The sequence below is a fragment of the Microcaecilia unicolor genome, chromosome 4 (genome assembly GCF_901765095.1).
Source record: "Microcaecilia unicolor chromosome 4, aMicUni1.1, whole genome shotgun sequence".
Classification (NCBI taxonomy): domain Eukaryota; kingdom Metazoa; phylum Chordata; class Amphibia; order Gymnophiona; family Siphonopidae; genus Microcaecilia; species Microcaecilia unicolor.
Genome location: NC_044034.1, coordinates 328821857 through 328836349, shown reverse-complemented (window position 1 = coordinate 328836349; position 14493 = coordinate 328821857). Strand labels below are relative to the sequence as shown.

The 14493-nt window shown below is 48.5% G+C and overlaps 1 protein-coding gene across 1 annotated transcript in view; it reads right to left on the bottom strand.

The window, feature by feature from the left end:
- Window positions 1-3523: 3523 nt before the first annotated feature.
- LOC115469730 (gamma-glutamyl hydrolase-like) overlaps window positions 3524-14493 on the bottom strand; it is a 39367-nt gene continuing 28397 nt past the window's right edge. The window contains 2 exon segments of the mRNA XM_030202519.1: window positions 3524-4868; window positions 5442-5579. Of these exon segments, the coding sequence (XP_030058379.1) occupies window positions 4756-4868; window positions 5442-5579 (251 nt within the window). The 3' untranslated portion in view covers window positions 3524-4755.

Below are 14493 nucleotides of genomic sequence, written 5' to 3'. Positions count from 1 at the left end.
TTTTATAAGTCAAAATAAATATTTTGTTTCATGCAGATCTCATTTGTTTAAACATAACTAAATGGGCTATAAGCCCCAAATGCAGTCCATTGGTTTTCTTATATTTTGTTCTTGTGATGACTTATATTGTGCCCAAACTGAATTTTTTTTATCTCTATCTGGTCGATAATAAAAGAAGCTCATTGTGAACACTATCCACCCTAAAAGGTTGTTTTGTGGCTGTTCTTGACAAATTGTGATATTGAATAAATAAATGTATGCTTGTGTCCCTAGTCATGCATTTAAAGTTTATATATATAAGCCAGTTAATCATTTAACTTATTAGTGGAATGTAACCAAAAAGGCATGGTATGGTCGCATTTTCAATATGGTAATACTAGGGCCCAGCTAAGGAACAGGTTACTTTGAGTTAGTCTTCACTGGATCAAACTTGCTTTCCTTGTGCCATCACTATCCAGCTGGATAGGCAATGTCTTAAAAGGTGGAGGATAACGGATTATTTTTTACATTTACATCACACATTATCCCAAGCAAAGTCGGGTTCAATGTGACTTACATTTGAAAATACAGTGAGACAGAATAGAATTCAATTATATCATGGGAGCAAACAGATGGATATGTCTGAAATATTTAACAAAGTTGAGATTAGCATTTATACCCAACTGGGTATTTAAAAGTCTGTTCTTAAAACGATGCAGAAATCATAGCCATAAGTATAGGCAGTTATTCAAAGATTATCACATGCATACACCAGAACAGACATCCATCACATTGCAAAAGTAAACAACTTCCACAGAGTACATCCAAAATGTAATTTTTATTTTCCTATTTCCATCTTCCAAAATTCCAGACAGCAGATACACAGATCAGCAGGACCCAAAGCACTCCAAAACAAGTAAAGTCAGAAACAACACAGTTTATACCTAACTGTTCAACCACCCTTAGGATTCACCATTGGGTTTAAAAAGCAAACCATGTATATGTAAGGTCTGGATAAACAAATTAAAACAAAGTTTAAAGCAAAGGCCACATGGAAATTAATAAATACATTATAATGACATTTTAGTACCATAAATGTCCATAGTTCCTGAAGCTGTCATAGACCTCAGTATGCCTTGCTATTTCAAATTCAGATGGGAGGGGGGGGGGGCCCAAGCAGCAACCACTGGAGGATTAAGGGGTTACTTCCCTTAATCTCTCCAGTGTAAAGCTACTCAATCGGAACACCATTCTGTAACCTAGATGTGCTCGGTACCAGGTCTAAATACCAACATCTATCCTTTTTGTACATAGATGCCCCTTTCCCTTCTGAAATCGGAGTTGGAAATCCATATTTTGGTTGTTCCTTAGTCTTGTCCCATGCTCAGGTTACTTCTCCTTGCCATATTATCGCTTGAACCACAGGTATCCAAAGTAGTATCCAATGTCTTTAAATCGCTATGGAAATTAAAAAGACTGAGACCATACTTTCCAAGTTCAATTTTCTGATCCCTTTCCCAATCACTAGTTCTATCTAAATTTGACTACTGCAATGCCATCTATGCAGGACTAAAAACCTCACTGATCAGAAAACTACAAACTGTCCAGAACACAGTGGCTCACCTTGTACTCAGAGCTCCTTGCTACTCTAAAGTGACTCCACTATTACTAAAATTACATTGGCTACCAATAAATGCACGGATCTTGCTACTTTGGGGAGGATTCTGCCAGGTACTTGTGATCTGGATTGGCCACTGTTACAGGATACCCAACTGGATGGACCTTTGGTCTGACCTAGTATGACAATTCTTATCTTAAGGCTATAATAAAAAGAAATATAACAAAATAAGATGATACCCTTTTTTGGACTATCTTAATATATTTTTTGACTAACTTACAAAAGCAATCAAAAAAATGTAAACTGTATTAAGTTAGGCCAATAAAAGAGGTATCATCTTATTTTTGTTCTGTTTTATTTCTATTTATTGCCTTAAAAGTGGACTAGCACAGCTACCATACCATACCATTTTATCCTGACCTAAGTGGCCCATCTAGTCTACCCAGCCAATACAGACAACTGCCTACCAGTGCAGGCACCCCCATCCTCTTGCTATTCTGTTTAGGGATCCAACCACCACTCCATGCAAGTAACCTCCTCCGCTCTCCCCAACTGCAGTTCTATCAGAGATCCATGCATTGATATGTGTTAAATTATGAATACAGCTGCAGCACAGACAGCTCAAGAGTGGACATCTGTCAGATCTCCATGAGTGTTTGATAAGTGAACATTGTGAATGACTGCCAGTGCCAGTCTTTCCAATGCTGCATCTCACCCACAGGAAGTGATGACAGAGAGGCGGGCCATGGCAGTGGAAAGGCGCTGGCGGTGCTGGTCGGAGGCAGTCTGTGTACCTCGCTCTCTCTGCTGGCTGGCCGCTGTGGGCTTTGAGGGTCACGGGGGATACTGGAATGGGAATGGGGGGTGAGATGCCAGAACCTGGGGAGGGGGGGGGGGGGTGAGCATGGCCCTGAGCATTTTGCTGGGCCCAGTGATAGCTATACTCCTACCTCTAACCCCATCCTATCCCCCTATCATCAATCTTTTTCCTCTCCCTCCATTAATGAATGAATGTTCCCCCTCTCCAAGCCTCTCTTCTCCTCACACACCTCTGGCCAAAATCCCCCTCATATTCTCCCACTATTCCCAGTGTCGATTCTCTCATAGACACCCATAGTGCCAGCCTCCTTTCTCACACATCCTCTGGAGCCACATCTATTTATCTATTTTCTGTGAGTTGATTCCTTCTTGTCCCCCTCATCCTGAGTGGAGAACAGGCTAGGAGTGAAATTGTTTGGCCGAATACAAATAATGAGCATTGAGCTTTAACATAACAAATAAAAGAAGCAACGTGAAATCAGACATCAATTGTTTATTTCAGTAGGATTTAGCACAGTAGAGCCCCAGTTGATTCAGATTTAAATCACTAGTCGGGCAAATATGAATAATGTATTGGGGCACTATTTGGGGCCAAATCAAATACGAATATTCAATACACCAAACAGATGAAGAGGAATCCAGTAAAACTTTGAAGCAGCACTAAGCCATGATCAGAACAAGAGAGAGGAAAAAAATGTTTTCAATGCTTTCTCTGTCGAAGCACAGCCCTTGAAAAAGCCTGTAAGCGAAACGGATGGGGCCACCGTCGGGCAACAGATAAGTGCTTGACTTTACTTTATTTGTGAAAATGGCTGCTTCATAGCATTTCATAAGAATTGGTAAAGGTTTTTGAGAACCAAATAAAATTTGAAGTTACCATTGAGCGTGGTAATATATTTTTAAAAAATTTACAAAAAAGAATAAAATTTGCTAAAATCTTTTTGGTAGCACAAATGGGAAAAACTCCGCTCCACTTTTGGAAATACAGCAACAAAAATAGTGGATCTAATCAAACAATTTGCAAGATAGTGAAAAAATAATGGAAGGGGGGAAAAAAGGACCTCAGACTGGTGACAATCAACCCATCAATAATATTGCTTATAAACAGTCACCGTAATTCAATCACTGGTCCTTAACCACGCTCCCAGTTAAAGCCGCTGAAAATGGAAAGTAAGCAGTCGGGCATTTTGAGGTCTTTTTCTTGCCTTTTAGAAATATTTTGTAAAAATTAAACATTATATTTCCATATAAGTTTTACTGGATTCCTCTTCATCTGTTTGGTGTCCTTATGCTTTGGAGTCCTTTATGGTGATCCTCCTACCATTGTCTATTGAATACTCAATACAGCCATAATTGTTTTGCTTTGCCTGCCTTTGCTGTTTGCTGCTCAAATGAAGCTGCTGCCCTAGGTGACCACCTAGTCTTGCTTAATGGTTAGGTCGGTCCTGGCCACAGGACACCAAATATTCTCAGGCACAGGAGGTGAATGTATTTAAGCAATCGAGCAAAGATTGCATCCGCTGCCCTCTACACTTCCTCCATCCATAGTTCTGATTGTGGAACACCTTATAGTAAAAATATATATACAGGTCTACCCTGGGAAACCATTTAGAAAAAAAATCAATTTAAATACATGCTTAGATACAAAATGGTTGTACACAACAAAATTATTCTAATAAGGTGTTTCAGGTTAACTGGACTGGAAGGAATGGTTTCTAAGTGGTTTGTATTTGGCTGAACTGATCTAGGTGTTAGAGGCAGTGTGAGACTGTAGTTTGAGGAGTATTAATGAGCAGTGTCACCTTTTCCAAGAGCGGGATAAGGGGTGAAAGGAGGCACCTTTACCTCTGAAACCTGTCATTTTCTAAGCAGGCCTCTGTAATATCCTCTTAACATCTACAATACTTATTAGTTCACAGCAGCCCTGTCTGCTTAGGATTATATACCCGAAGGAAACAGGACCCCAATTGAAATTGTAGCACAGCTAAGTAATATCAAACTACAGATATTATTCTGTGAATTCCGTCATTCGATCCAGGAGTAGGTGGTATGGAAGGCTGCACTTTTCTCAAATTCTTAAGTGGAGTCTGCGCTCCTGTAAGGCCCATAATCCCCAGTGCAGTCTTCCAGTGATCTCCTGCGCAAACCCCAGCCTGCAGCACCTTGGAGCAAAATGCAAATTTTGTATCTGAACCTGGAAAAATCCCTGGTGGGGGGGGGGGGGGGGGGGGGAGTGGTAGGAATTCTGTTTGGTGCATGGTTCTGTTACAGGGAGGGGAGCAGTCTTCTCAAGCCAGCGTTCCTCTTGCCAGGTTTCCAGATCCAGGACAACAGAGCTTCTAAAAGAAATAGACCTGTTCATAGAAATTTCCAATGTACATGGGCTGATGGTGGTAAATCAGAGCCGCCTCCTCTTCTTCTGGGCTGGTAAAGCTGTGGGCACTCTTCCTGGCTGTGGTGACAACAGCAGATAATAAGTAAGGACCCTCCCACCAGTATTCAGTTCTAGGGAATTCTTGAGGGGGGGGGGGAACCAGAAGAAGCTTTGAGCCCATGAGATCTCCCTAGGGGTTTTTCCTACCTCTCAGAAAGCAGAGCCCATATCCCAAGGTCACATATGCCCATTTGTCCTGCTACTGACTGCTCAAAAGGTAGTGGAACATCAGGGGCTTGACTGTGAGAAAATGTACATTACTGATATGCTTACAGTTGGTCACCCATTCTCACCTCAGTATCTGACACCAACCACAAGATTAAGAAATGATAACTCCGCCAGGAGATTGGTAAGTGGTAGTGGAGGGGGTGAACCTGCTTGGTTTTTAATCATACACTAACCTGTGTCCTCCTGCCATCTGGGAAGCAACTGGCTGAAAAGTCCTTCCTCAGCGAAGCCTGCAATCTGGAGCTAAGTGACTTTGGCAGTGCTGCTTGGTATCACTTATTCATAGTTTGAAACTTGGCAGACTCACCCTCTAACCTGACAAGAGAACGTACCAGACCTCTGACTGCCTCCCCAGGAATTTACCTTCATTTACAAAAAAGTCTGCCATGAAGGAAGACAGTCGCACAGCGTTTCTAGAGTGTGGGTAGGCAAGATCCTTCTTCCACTCGAAGCGATTCATCTCAGGGTGCCACTGTACAGCATACATGGGATACACCTTCCCTGCAGGGAAACAACACACAGCAGGCTGAGGAAGAGACCTCACAGAGAGCTGCAGCCACCCTCAAGCAGGATCTCCCAGTCCTGGCATAACAAACTTGAACAATCAGGTTCACAAAGGAGATGCCTGAACCAGAAGCGTAGCTCGGGGGGGGGGGGGGGGGGGGGCACAGGGGGAGCAGTCACTTCCCCAAACATAATTTTCAAAGAAACTGGTGCCTATGCGCCATAGGTTAAGCCTCCCTACCCCCTGAAGGAACCATAAAAACTTAGCTTCCCTTCCCTACCCCTCACTCACGGGTTCACACTGCTGCCTCCCCGACCTGGCTGCGAACAAAATGAAGCTGCATGCGCGGTTATAGCTCTATGTGTGCTGCTGCCTCATGTGCCTTCCCTGTGGTCCCCCTGACGTCAAAACCTCGCTAAGTCTCTGGCCTGAACCCAAGTAAAACAGAGATTCTGTGGGCTCCTTAAGCAAATGGACAAATACCTTATTTCAAAATACCTTTTGGGAAGGCCTAGTGGTTAGGGTGGTGGACTTTGGTCCTGGGAAACTGAGGAACTGAGTTTGATTCCCACTTCAGGCACAGGCAGCTCCTTGTGACTCTGGGCAAGTCACTTAACCCTCCATTGCCCCATGTAAGCCGCATTGAGCCTGCCATGAGTGGGAAAGCGCGGGGTACAAATGTAACAAAAAAAAAAAAGTATGAACCCTCTCAAAAAAATGAAATTGTGGGATACTGCTAGACTCATCACTTACTCTGATCCCATAAATTCAAACAATATTTAAAAGCTGTCACCTGAGACAACTATAAAATCTCTCTCTCCAATATATATATATATATATATATATATATATATATATATATATATTCTGAGCACAGTGGTCCATGCCATGATGACCTCATGACTGGACTCCTGCAATGCTCTGTACATTGGTCAAACCAAAAGGTTTACACCAGCTCCAACTAATTAAAAATGCTGCAACATGACTGATAAGAGGGCTGCAACAGCTGCAAGCAGCATGACCCCATCACACTCTTCCTGCAAGAACTGCACTAGCTACCAATACCATACAGGGCCAGGTTTTGATTTTCAAAGTGCTCAGACAAAATGAGCCAGAGTACCTAAAGAATAAGTTAGCTCTCTACATACTTTTGATGCTCTTTGAGAAGGCTTTAAAGGCCTCACTGTGTATACCCTCATCAAAAGAAATTGCACAATGTAACAATTGCCAGCGAGCCTACTCAGGAGTAGCCCAACAGTCTGGAACTTTCTCCCAGAGGGGCTAGGCCAAATTCAAAGCTACCTCTATTTCAGGAAGGAGGTAAAAGTTTGGCTCCTCTCTGAAACCTTTAATATAAGCAGCAACTGAATAGCCACTCACTTTACCCCTAGGTTACCTTACTCTACCCTGTATGTTCCTCATATCTTATTCATATAATTTGCCTTCACTTCTCCGGACTATAAATCGCAACTGCACTTGCCCCTCAGCTACCTATTAAGATGTTTCATTGTATTGTACAAACAGCATTGGCATCATGACTTTGTTTAATAGGGGATGCGAGAAACTCACCCTCCTCGGTCACCAGCCCTCATAACATTCTTAACATTACTGCAATAATTTAAATTAAAAAAATAAATAAAAGAATCCCAGGCTGCAGCTTTTTACTAAAGATTAAGGTGCTCATTTTCAAAGCAATTAGACTTACAAAGTTCCATAGTAACCCATGTAACTTTGTAAGTCTATGTGCATTGAAAATGTGGCTCTATGTAACCCAAGCAACCATGTAAAGTTTATTTAAAGCAAACCCAAGGGGACTGCCCACCATTGTCATCAAGGAGTCCATGTAAACAATCAAAGAAAGTATAAGTAAAGTATGCCCCGCCATAAACAGCCAGATCAAAGCAAGCCTGGACCTCTAGGACAAAATTGTATACTTAGGCCTAATAGTTAATGCCTAATGAATGTTAATGCCTTGCTCAAAACACCTCCTTTGAACCACTTCTAGCTTGGGCACCCCCCCCCCCCAAGCTGTAAAAAAAGGAAATGCAACAAACCATGAGCCTAAACAAAGAGAGTGGATGGGACTAGTGAGCTAGCTGCCTCAAAGGAACAGGAAGGAATCCTGAGGCTTGGAGGCAATTGCCTCTGAAGCCTGTGGCCCAAACCTCTCTTTCTCCGAGGACAAGCAGGCTGCTTGTTCTCACTGATGGGTTGACGTCCTCGGCAGCCCCCTCCATCGGAAAGTTTACTAGCAAAGGCCTTTGCTAGTCCTCGCGCGCCCATGCGCACCGCGCATGCGCGGCCGTCTTCCCGCCCGAAACCGGCTCGAGCCGGCCAGTCTTCTTTCGTCCGCGCTCGGTACGGTCGTGTTACGCCGTTCGTGCCCCAGAGAGTCGACCTCGCGCGTCCTTTTCGACGTGTTTTTTCCTTGTTTTTTCTTCAAAAAGTTCGGGAAGCGCTCCGGAAGTGTTCCGGAAGACCCTTTCGGGTTTTCTGCCCTTCCCGTATTTTCTCAACTTTTGCCCCGTAAGTTTTCTTTCGTTGTCGGGGTAGGCCTAGTTTGGCCTCGGTCGAGATTTTTCTCCCTTTAAATTTTGGTGCTTCAATTTTCGCCATTTCGGCTTTTGATTTCGCCGGCGTGATTTTTCCGCCAATGACATCGAAGCCTTCCAGCGGCTTCAAGAAGTGCACCCAGTGCGCCCGGGTAATCTCGCTCACTGATAGGCACTCTGCGTGTCTTCAGTGTCTAGGGGCCCAGCACCGCCCTCAGAACTGCAGTCTGTGTTCCCTGTTACAAAGGCGGACTCAGGTAGCGAGATTAGCCCAGTGGAACGTTTTGTTCTCGGGGCTCTTCGTCGACATCGGCACCGGAGGCATCGAGTGCATCGACGTCGTCAGCGTCCGGACCATCTTCCTTGGCTGCCGCTCCATCGACTGCATCGAGGCATCGGACCTCTGCATCGGCGCCGAGGCTTCGGGCGACTGCATCGACGTCGGTGGTACCGAGACTTCGTCTGCTGATGTCGTCGGACGGAGGTGCATCGTCAGGAGTGCAGGTGAGGGCTGTCCATTCCCCTGCTGGTGGCGGTGAGCCTTCGGGTGGGTCTCCTCCTACCCTGAGGGCTCCTGCGGTACAGCCCCCCCGGGATCGACCCTCTTCGGTCTCGGCCCCGAGGAAGCGACGGATGGATTCTACGTCCTCCTCGTCGGTGCCGGGGAGCTCCGGTGACATGCTTCGGAAGAAGTCGAAGAAGCATCGACACCGGTCTCCTCCCCGTGTCGGCACCGAGAGCTCTGGGTCGCCGAGGGATTCGGCACCCAGCAGGCATCGGCACCGAGAGGACCGCTCACCCTCTGTTCAGGAGGTGTCGATGCGCTCCACTCTGGACAGCCCGGAACAGCCTCCTCGCCCGGAACAGGTTCTGACGTCGACGCCTGCATCGACCTCTCAGCCTTTTTCTGCAGCCACTCTGAACGAGAGCCTCCGGGCCGTTCTCCCGGAGATTCTGGGAGAGCTGTTGCGCCCTACCCCTCCGGTACCGGCGGTGCTTGCGCCTCCGGTACCGTCGAGCGTGGCGCCGGCTGGTCCATCGCCCAGGTTGAGGTCCCCGACGTCGGTACCGCGTGCGGTGCCGACCGCGGCCACCTCCCAGGAAGGCTCCCCGACTACGTCGGCGGAGGGAGCTTCGCCGATGCGGGCGAGGGAGTCTACCTCTCGGCGCCCCCATCGTGGACGTGGCTCCACGGAGTCGAGCCGGGCGAGGTTGCAGACACAGGTCCGTGAACTTGTGTCTGACACCGAGGGTGAAGCCTCGTGGGAGGACGAAGAAGACCCCAGATATTTCTCTGACGAGGAGTCTGAGGGTCTTCCTTCTGATCCCACTCCCTCTCCTGAAAGGCAGCTTTCTCCTCCTGAGAGTCTGTCTTTCGCTTCCTTTGTCCGGGAGATGTCTACGGCCATCCCCTTCCCGGTGGTTGTGGAGGACGAGCCCAGGGCTGAAATGTTTGAGCTCCTGGACTATCCTTCTCCACCTAAGGAAGCGTCCACTGTTCCCTTGCACCATGTCCTGAAAAAGACATTGCTTGCGAACTGGACCAAGCCATTAAGTAATCCCCACATTCCCAAGAAGATCGAGTCCCAGTACCGGATCCATGGGGACCCAGAGCTGATGCGCACTCAGTTGCCTCATGACTCTGGAGTTGTGGATTTGGCCCTAAAGAAGGCTAAGAGTTCTAGGGAGCATGCTTCGGCGCCCCCGGGCAAAGACCCTAGAACCTTAGACTCCTTTGGGAGGAAGGCCTACCATTCTTCTATGCTCGTGGCCAAGATCCAGTCTTACCAGCTCTACACGAGCATACACATGCGGAACAATGTGCGGCAGTTGGCAGGCTTGGTTGATGCTCTTCCCCCTGAGCAAGCCAAGCCTTTTCAGGAGGTGGTCAGGCAGCTGAAGGCGTGCAGAAAATTCCTGGCCAGAGGAGTTTATGACACTTTTGATGTTGCGTCCAGGGCCGCTGCTCAAGGTGTGGTGATGCGCAGGCTCTCATGGCTGCGTGCCGCCGACCTGGAGAATAGACTCCAGCAGCGGATTGCGGACTCGCCTTGCCGTGCGGACAACATTTTTGGAGAAAAAGTCGAGCAGGTGGTAGAGTCTCTCCACCAGCGGGACACCGCATTCGACAAGTTCTCCCGCCGGCAGCCTTCAGCATCTACCTCTACAGGTAGAAGATTTTTCGGGGGAAGGAAGACTGGTCCCTATGCTTCTGGTAAGCGTAGGTACAATCCTCCTTCCCGACAGCCTGCGGCCCAGGCTAAGCCCCAGCGCGCTCGCTCTCGTCAGCAGCGTGCGCCTCAGCAAGGCCCCGCGGCTCCCCAGCAAAAGCAAGGGGCGAGCTTTTGACTGGCTCCAGCAGAGCATAGCCGACATCCAAGTGTCAGTGCCGGGCGACCTGCCGGTCGGGGGGAGGTTGATAGCTTTTCACCAAAGGTGGCCTCTCATAACCTCCGATCAGTGGGTTCTGCAAATAGTCCGGCAAGGATACACCCTCAATTTGGCCTCAAAACCTCCAAATTGTCCACCGGGAGCTCAGTCTTACAGCTTCCAGCACAAGCAGGTACTTGCAGAGGAACTCTCCGCCCTTCTCAGCGCCAATGCGGTCGAGCCCGTGCCATCCGGGCAGGAAGGGCTGGGATTCTATTCCAGGTACTTCCTTGTGGAAAAGAAAACAGGGGGGATGCGTCCCATCCTAGACCTAAGGGCCCTGAACAAATATCTCGTAAAAGAAAAGTTCAGGATGCTTTCCCTGGGCACCCTCCTCCCCATGATTCAGCAAAACGATTGGCTATGCTCTCTGGACTTGAAGGATGCCTATACTCACATCCCGATACTGCCAGCTCACAGACAGTATCTGCGGTTTCAGCTGGGCACACGCCACTTCCAGTACTGTGTGCTACCCTTTGGGCTCGCCTCTGCGCCCAGGGTGTTCACAAAGTGCCTAGCTGTGGTAGCAGCGGCACTTCGCAGGCTGGGGGTGCATGTGTTCCCATATCTCGACGATTGGCTGGTGAAGAACACATCCGAGGCAGGAGCCCTGCAGTCCATGCAGATGACTATTCGCCTACTGGAGCTACTGGGGTTTGTGATAAATTATCCAAAGTCCCATCTTCTCCCAATGCAGAGACTCGAATTCATAGGAGCTCTGCTGGATTCTCGGACGGCTCGCGCCTATCTCCCAGAGACGAGAGCCAACAGCTTGTTGTCCCTCGTCTCGCGGGTGCGAGCGTCTCAGCAGATCACAGCTCGGCAGATGTTGAGATTGCTGGGCCACATGGCCTCCACAGTTCATGTGACTCCCATGGCCCGCCTTCACATGAGATCTGCTCAATGGACCCTAGCCTCCCAGTGGTATCAGGCCGCTGGGGGTCTAGAGGACGTGATCCACCTGTCCACGAGTTTTCTCAAGTCCCTATATTGGTGGACGATTTGCTCCAATTTGACTCTGGGACGTCCCTTCCAAATTCCTCAGCCACAAAAGGTGCTGACCACGGATGCGTCCCTCCTGGGATGGGGAGCTCATGTCGATGGGCTTCACACCCAAGGAAGCTGGTCCCTCCAGGAACGCGATCTGCAGATCAATCTTCTGGAGTTACGAGCGATCTGGAACGCTCTGAAGGCTTTCAGAGATCGGCTGTCCCACCAAATTATCCAAATTCAGACAGACAACCAGGTTGCCATGTACTATGTCAACAAGCAGGGGGGCACCGGATCTCGCCCCCTGTGTCAGGAAGCCGTCAGCATGTGGCTCTGGGCTCGCCGTCACGGCATGGTGCTCCAAGCCACATATCTGGCAGGCGTAAACAACAGTCTGGCCGACAGGTTAAGCAGGATTATGCAGCCTCACGAGTGGTCGCTCAATCCCCGTGTGGTACGACAGATCTTCCAGGTGTGGGGCACCCCCTTGGTAGATCTCTTCGCATCTCGAGTGAACCACAAAGTCCCTCAGTTCTGTTCCAGGCTTCAGGCCCACGGCAGACTGGCATCGGATGCCTTCCTCCTGGACTGGGGGGAGGGTCTGCTGTATGCTTATCCTCCCATACCTCTGGTGGGGAAGACTTTGCTGAAACTCAAGCAAGACCGAGGCACCATGATTCTGATTGCTCCTTTTTGGCCGCGTCAGATCTGGTTCCCTCTTCTTCTGGAGTTGTCCTCCGAAGAACCGTGGAGATTGGACTGTTTTCCGACCCTCGTCACACAGGACGAAGGGGCGCTTCTGCATCCCAGCCTCCAGTCGCTGGCTCTTACGGCCTGGATGTTGAGGGCGTAGACTTTGCCTCTTTGGGTCTGTCAGAGGGTGTCTCCCGCATCTTGCTTGCTTCCAGGAAAGATTCCACTAAGAGAAGTTACTTCTTCCATTGGAGGAGGTTTGCTGTCTGGTGTGACAGCAAGGCCCTAGATCCTCGCTCTTGTCCTACACAGACCCTGCTTGAATACCTTCTGCACTTGTCTGAGTCTGGTCTCAAGACCAACTCTGTAAGAGTTCACCTTAGCGCAATCAGTGCATACCATTACCGTGTGGAAGGTAAGCCGATCTCAGGACAGCCTTTAGTTGTTCGCTTCATGAGAGGTTTGCTTTTGTCAAAGCCCCCTGTCAAGCCTCCTACAGTGTCATGGGATCTCAGTTCTCACCCAGCTGATGAAACCTCCTTTTGAGCCACTGAATTCCTGCCATCTGAAGTACTTGACTTGGAAGGTCATTTTCTTGGTGGCAGCTACTTCAGCTCGTAGAGTCAGTGAGCTTCAGGCCCTGGTAGCCCAGGCCCCTTACACCAAATTTCATCATAACAGAGTAGTCCTCCGCACTCACCCTAAGTTCTTGCCAAAGGTCGTGTCAGAGTTCCATCTGAACCAGTCAATTGTCTTGCCAACATTCTTTCCCCGTCCTCATTCCTGCCCTGCTGAACGTCAGCTGCACACATTGGACTGCAAGAGAGCATTGGCCTTCTATCTGGAGCGGACACAGCCCCACAGACAGTCCGCCCAATTGTTTGTTTCTTTTGATCCCAATAGGAGGGGAGTAGCTGTAGGGAAACGCACCATATCCAATTGGCTAGCAGATTGCATTTCCTTCACTTACGCCCAGGCGGGGCTGGCTCTTGAGGGTCATGTCACGGCTCATAATGTTAGAGCCATGGCTGCGTCGGTAGCCCACTTGAAGTCAGCCTCTATTGAAGAAATTTGCAAAGCTGCGACGTGGTCATCTGTCCACACATTCACATCTCATTACTGCCTGCAGCAGGATACCCGACGCGACAGTCGGTTCGGGCAGTCAGTTCTTCAGAACCTGTTTGGGCTTTAGGATCCAACTCCACCCCCCGAGGGCCCTATTTGTTCTGTTCCAGGCTGCACTCTCAGTTAGTTGGTAAATTTTTTAGGTCAATCTCAGTTATGTCCTCGCCGTTGCGAGGCCCAATTGACCATGGTTGTTGTTTTGAGTGAGCCTGGGGGCTAGGGATACCCCATCAGTGAGAACAAGCAGCCTGCTTGTCCTCGGAGAAAGCGAATGCTACATACCTGTAGAAGGTATTCTCCGAGGACAGCAGGCTGATTGTTCTCACAAACCCACCCGCCTCCCCTTTGGAGTTGTGTCTTCCCTTGGAGTGTATTGTCTTGCTACATACTGGACTGGCCGGCTCGAGCCGGTTTCGGGCGGGAAGACGGCCGCGCATGCGCGGTGCGCATGGGCGCGCGAGGACTAGCAAAGGCCTTTGCTAGTAAACTTTCCGATGGAGGGGGCTGCCGAGGATGTCAACCCATCAGTGAGAACAATCAGCCTGCTGTCCTCGGAGAATACCTTCTACAGGTATGTAGCATTCGCTTTATAGGTAGAGGGAAGGCTCATATTGGAGGAGTCCTTTCCGCTGCAAGTTTTTAAAATTTATCCTGCCCAATCGGGCAAAGGCAGGGCATGGGGCAGAATACTTCCCAAGTCTTTCACCTGCTCGAACTCCTCCCCCGTGTGCCTTGGCAAAGAAGGCTCACTACACAGCCTGCCACTATAACCAAGGGCCCAACCTGAGAGTTGAAACTCACAACCCACCCCATCCCCCCCCCCCCCGTTAACAGTTGGGCTCCATACATGCCGGTTGCCCTTGGGATCATCTGAATGTTCTAATGTGCCTATTAAGGTGCTTCATTTGTATTGTGGTGACATCATGATACATGAATGTTTTTCCATGCCTATTATGATATAATTCACATTCTGCTGACAACTACCATATTTCTATTATAGGATAGCTTTACAGTGCTGTTCAATGTGTATATTTCTCATACTGTCACGTTAGCCCTATTACTGGGATTCAGTTTGCCATTTCCAAATTTGCCTTATTGATTGCATTTATGCTTTTGTTTG